We start from the raw sequence: 3,708 nt of genomic DNA on the forward strand, positions 1-3,708 counted from the left end.
CTGCACCATGGCTCCCTACTCGGGAAGCAGAGGAAGGATAGAGTTCGAGGCCAGCCTGGGCTACACAGTAAGAGACCCTGTGTAAATCTACCAAAAAAAAAAAAAGTGCCTGCTATTCTTCCATAGTGGCGAGGGAAGGGGAGGGGGGAAAAAGAGAGTGTATGGGAAGAGGAAACTGACACTATGACCAGATTGGCACCTACTGCCACGTATGCACCCCCCCACCCCCAGCTAAACAAATTCAAAGAGGGGGGAGGGGTGTTCCCATGGCTTTTCTTACTACCTGCTACCGCGACCCAGTGCATCAAAACAAGCTGACACACAGCCCTAGAGGAAGAGGTAGAAGAGGAAATGAGAGCAGCCAATCCTCCTGTATCCGACTCGGCCTCTGAAAGGGATCCTCGAGCCACGACCATCTTCTCCCCTTTTACCTTTTTGGGTTTAAGGAAAGGACCCCAATCTCAGGGTGGTGGATAGGCGGGACTTGAAATTGGCATACGATATCCTATTGGTCAGAGGGGCTGCCGGTCATGACAGCAGCTTGCACGAGGATTGGCTGCGTGAGGCGGGGCGCGGCACAGAGAAAGAAGGGGCCCAAGGGGTGGGGCTGATGCTGCAGCTGGCGCAGCTCAGACTCAGAGCAGCAGCCGCCAGGCAATCCAGCAGCTCCTTTACCGGCTGGTGCGAGCGCCCGGGCCGGGGCTAGGCCCCCCACCGCCGGGTCCCCCGGGGCTGCAGCAGCAGCGGCGCTGCCCGCGGTTCCCGCTGGAGCCCGGGCGCCGGCCCCGCTCTGCAGGATGGGCACGGTGCTGTCGCTATCTCCTGCCTCCTCGGCCAAGGGCCGGAGGCCAGGCGGGCTGCCGGAGGAGAAGAAGAAGGCGCCGCCCGCGGGGGACGAGGCGCTGGGGGGCTACGGGGCGCCGCCAGCGGGCAAGGGCGGCAAAGGCGAGAGCCGACTCAAGAGGCCGTCGGTGCTCATCTCCGCGCTTACCTGGAAGCGTCTGGTGGCCGCGTCTGCTAAGAAGAAAAAAGGCAGCAAGAAGGTGACGCCCAAGCCATCATCCACCGGTCCTGACCCTCTGGTCCAGCAACGCAACCGCGAGAACCTTCTCCGCAAGGGTCGGGACCCCCCAGACGGCGGCGGCGCCGCTAAGCCCCTGGCTGTGCCAGTGCCCACGGTGCCCGCGGCGGCCGCCACCTGTGAGCCACCGTCGGGAGGCAGTGCTGCCGTCCCGCCGCCAGGCTCGGGCGGGGGAAAGCCGCCACCACCACCACCCCCAGCCCCGCAGGCTGCGCCTCCAGTGCCTGGCGGCTCGCCGCGGCGGGTCATCGTGCAAGCGTCCACCGGCGAGCTGCTGCGCTGCCTGGGCGACTTCGTGTGCCGGCGCTGCTACCGCCTCAAGGAGCTGAGCCCCGGCGAGCTGGTGGGCTGGTTCCGCGGCGTGGACCGCTCGCTGCTGCTGCAGGGCTGGCAAGACCAGGCCTTCATTACGCCCGCCAACCTGGTGTTCGTGTACCTGCTGTGCCGAGAGTCGCTGCGCGGGGACGAGCTGGCGTCGGCCGCTGAGCTGCAGGCCGCCTTCCTCACCTGCCTCTACCTCGCCTACTCCTACATGGGCAACGAGATCTCCTACCCTCTCAAGCCCTTCCTCGTAGAGCCCGACAAGGAGCGCTTCTGGCAGCGTTGTCTGCGCCTCATCCAGCGGCTCAGCCCGCAGATGCTACGGCTCAACGCCGACCCCCACTTCTTCACGCAAGTCTTTCAAGACCTCAAGAACGAGGGCGAGGTCGCCGCGGGCGCCGGGGGTCCACCGAGCGGGGGCGCGTCCACCGCCTCCTCCTCGGCCGCCAGGGACAGCTGCGCGGCCGGAGCCAAGCACTGGACTATGAACTTGGACCGCTAGGGATACCCAGGGGCCGCGCCCGCCCCCGCCTCCGTCCCCGACACACACCCGGTACCCCCGGGACCATCAAGCCACCGCCGCTGTTACCGCCGCTCCGCGCCCGGGCTGGGCCGAGGAGGAGCCGCCCCTGCCCTTCAGGGGAAGGTGGAGGCTAGGACACTAGAGGCCACGATGTCTGGATTTGCTGGGCTGGGCTGGGGATGGGGGATGAGCGTGGGAAGGGCACTCCCAACTGCACCCTTTCCGTCTGTCTGCGCCCCCATCTCTGTTTCTGCCCGGGTCTTCCCCTTCCCTGCTGTGCGTGTCTGTAAGTCCATCTCCCCTGGGTTTTGTGCTTTTCCTCGCCTCTTTTCTATATCTTCATCTTTCCTCCTATCTGCATTTCCATTTCTCGCTCTTTGCCTTGCCACTGACCGTTCCTGGGGTGTGTGTTTCCATCTCCACTTGACCCCGAGCTTGATTGCACACCATTGGACACGTTTGTCCTCCTGCACCTGTGTCCCCATCTTCCCTTCTTGTTCTCTTTCCCTTGCTCCATCACATGTCACCATCCTCCCTCCTGCCTGCCTTCCCCCTCTGCTTGTGTCGTCCTAAATTTCTTCCCTGACTGAGACCCCTTACCCCACACCCCAGATTACAGGGACCGTTAGTTTTTAATTTGGATGTACTGAGATGGGATGAGAAACTGCAGTCCAGGCGCCCAGACAACCACCAGGATGGTCCCTCACCCCACCCCCACAGCCTCTCCCCACCTTTTCCAACGTGTTGCATGCCGGGAGTTGGGGGGGGAAGGGTTGCTGGCTTCATTCAGGAGGCTGAGATTTTGGGGCAAAATCAACCTGGTAGATCACCCCAGCAGCCACGCCTCTGTGGGCTGGTGGGAAGAGAAAGAAAACTCTTCTTATTTTGGGGGCGGGGCCTCCCTCTTCCTTATCTTTAGATTTCTTATTATCCCTCCTCCCCCCCTAATTTATTTCGCTGTTTCCGGAGGGAGGGGGTGGGGGGAAGGGTGGGCCGGGAACTGTCCGAGGTGCTGAGCTGGGGCGGGACCGGAGTCCTCCCAGGAGAGTACCAGGGACTGGGTTGGGCCTGGGTCCGTATCCAAGGTGCCAATGATGCGGGCCGACGGCGCGGGCCGCACTGTCTGTCCGTCTGTCTCGGAAAGAACTATAAAGCGCTGGAAGCGCCTGCAGATGGCTTTTCGCCGGCCTTTCTTTGGGCCCCGGAGGGAGGGAATGGGAACGAGTGAAACTATTAGGGGTAAGGCAGGAAGGCAAGAAATAGGATTTACTGGGGAAAGGTCAAGTCTCCACAAGAGCTACCTGCCCCCGTTGGCTTTCATTTTACAGAGAATAAAGTGAGGTAGCCAAGGGTTGAGACTGAATCCACGTCCCACCCCAGCCTCCATCTTGTGTGACCTAGCTCCTTATTAAAGTCCAGGCCACTTAAGGACGAGTCGTAAGGACAGAAGAAGTCATCCCCCTCTTCTGAGCTGATGCGTTCAGGCAGAACCAGCTAGTCGCTATCGCTGTTTTTCTGTCTGCCCCACCCGCCCCCATTCTCCCCGCCATATATCAGGCTGAGTCTAGGTCAGGCCTGACCAAGTCTGTGCTCACCACTCTCAGGTGGAGCCTGACTACCACACTCAGCCCCTCGCACACAGTCCCCAACCATCACCATACTGGGCTGCTTCGAGGCTGCTTTGGTCACACACCCATACAAGGTAGTAGTGGAGGCCCTTTCCTTTATGAGACGCAGATTCTGTACTTTATTGCAAGGAAGGCGCAGAAATAAAAAGAGGAGA

The 3,708-nt window shown here is 61.4% G+C and overlaps 1 protein-coding gene across 1 annotated transcript; it reads left to right on the top strand.

Moving 5' to 3' along the window:
• Positions 1 to 587: 587 nt before the first annotated feature.
• Positions 588 to 3,281, top strand: Cdk5r2 (cyclin dependent kinase 5 regulatory subunit 2). Its single transcript, XM_020170837.2, has one exon. It carries the CDS (start codon positions 798 to 800, stop codon positions 1,902 to 1,904), a length of 1,107 nt encoding a protein of 368 aa, XP_020026426.2. The 5' UTR covers positions 588 to 797; the 3' UTR covers positions 1,905 to 3,281.
• The last annotated feature ends 427 nt before the right edge of the window (positions 3,282 to 3,708 follow it).

This window comes from Castor canadensis, chromosome 4 (assembly GCF_047511655.1).
Source record: "Castor canadensis chromosome 4, mCasCan1.hap1v2, whole genome shotgun sequence".
In the NCBI taxonomy this organism is placed as follows: Eukaryota; Metazoa; Chordata; class Mammalia; order Rodentia; family Castoridae; genus Castor; species Castor canadensis.

Excerpts from the sequence above, each read along its gene's own strand:
- Cdk5r2 (XM_020170837.2), top strand. The coding sequence starts at position 798 with ATGGGCACGGTGCTGTCGCTATCTCCTGCCTCCTCGGCCAAGGGCCGG.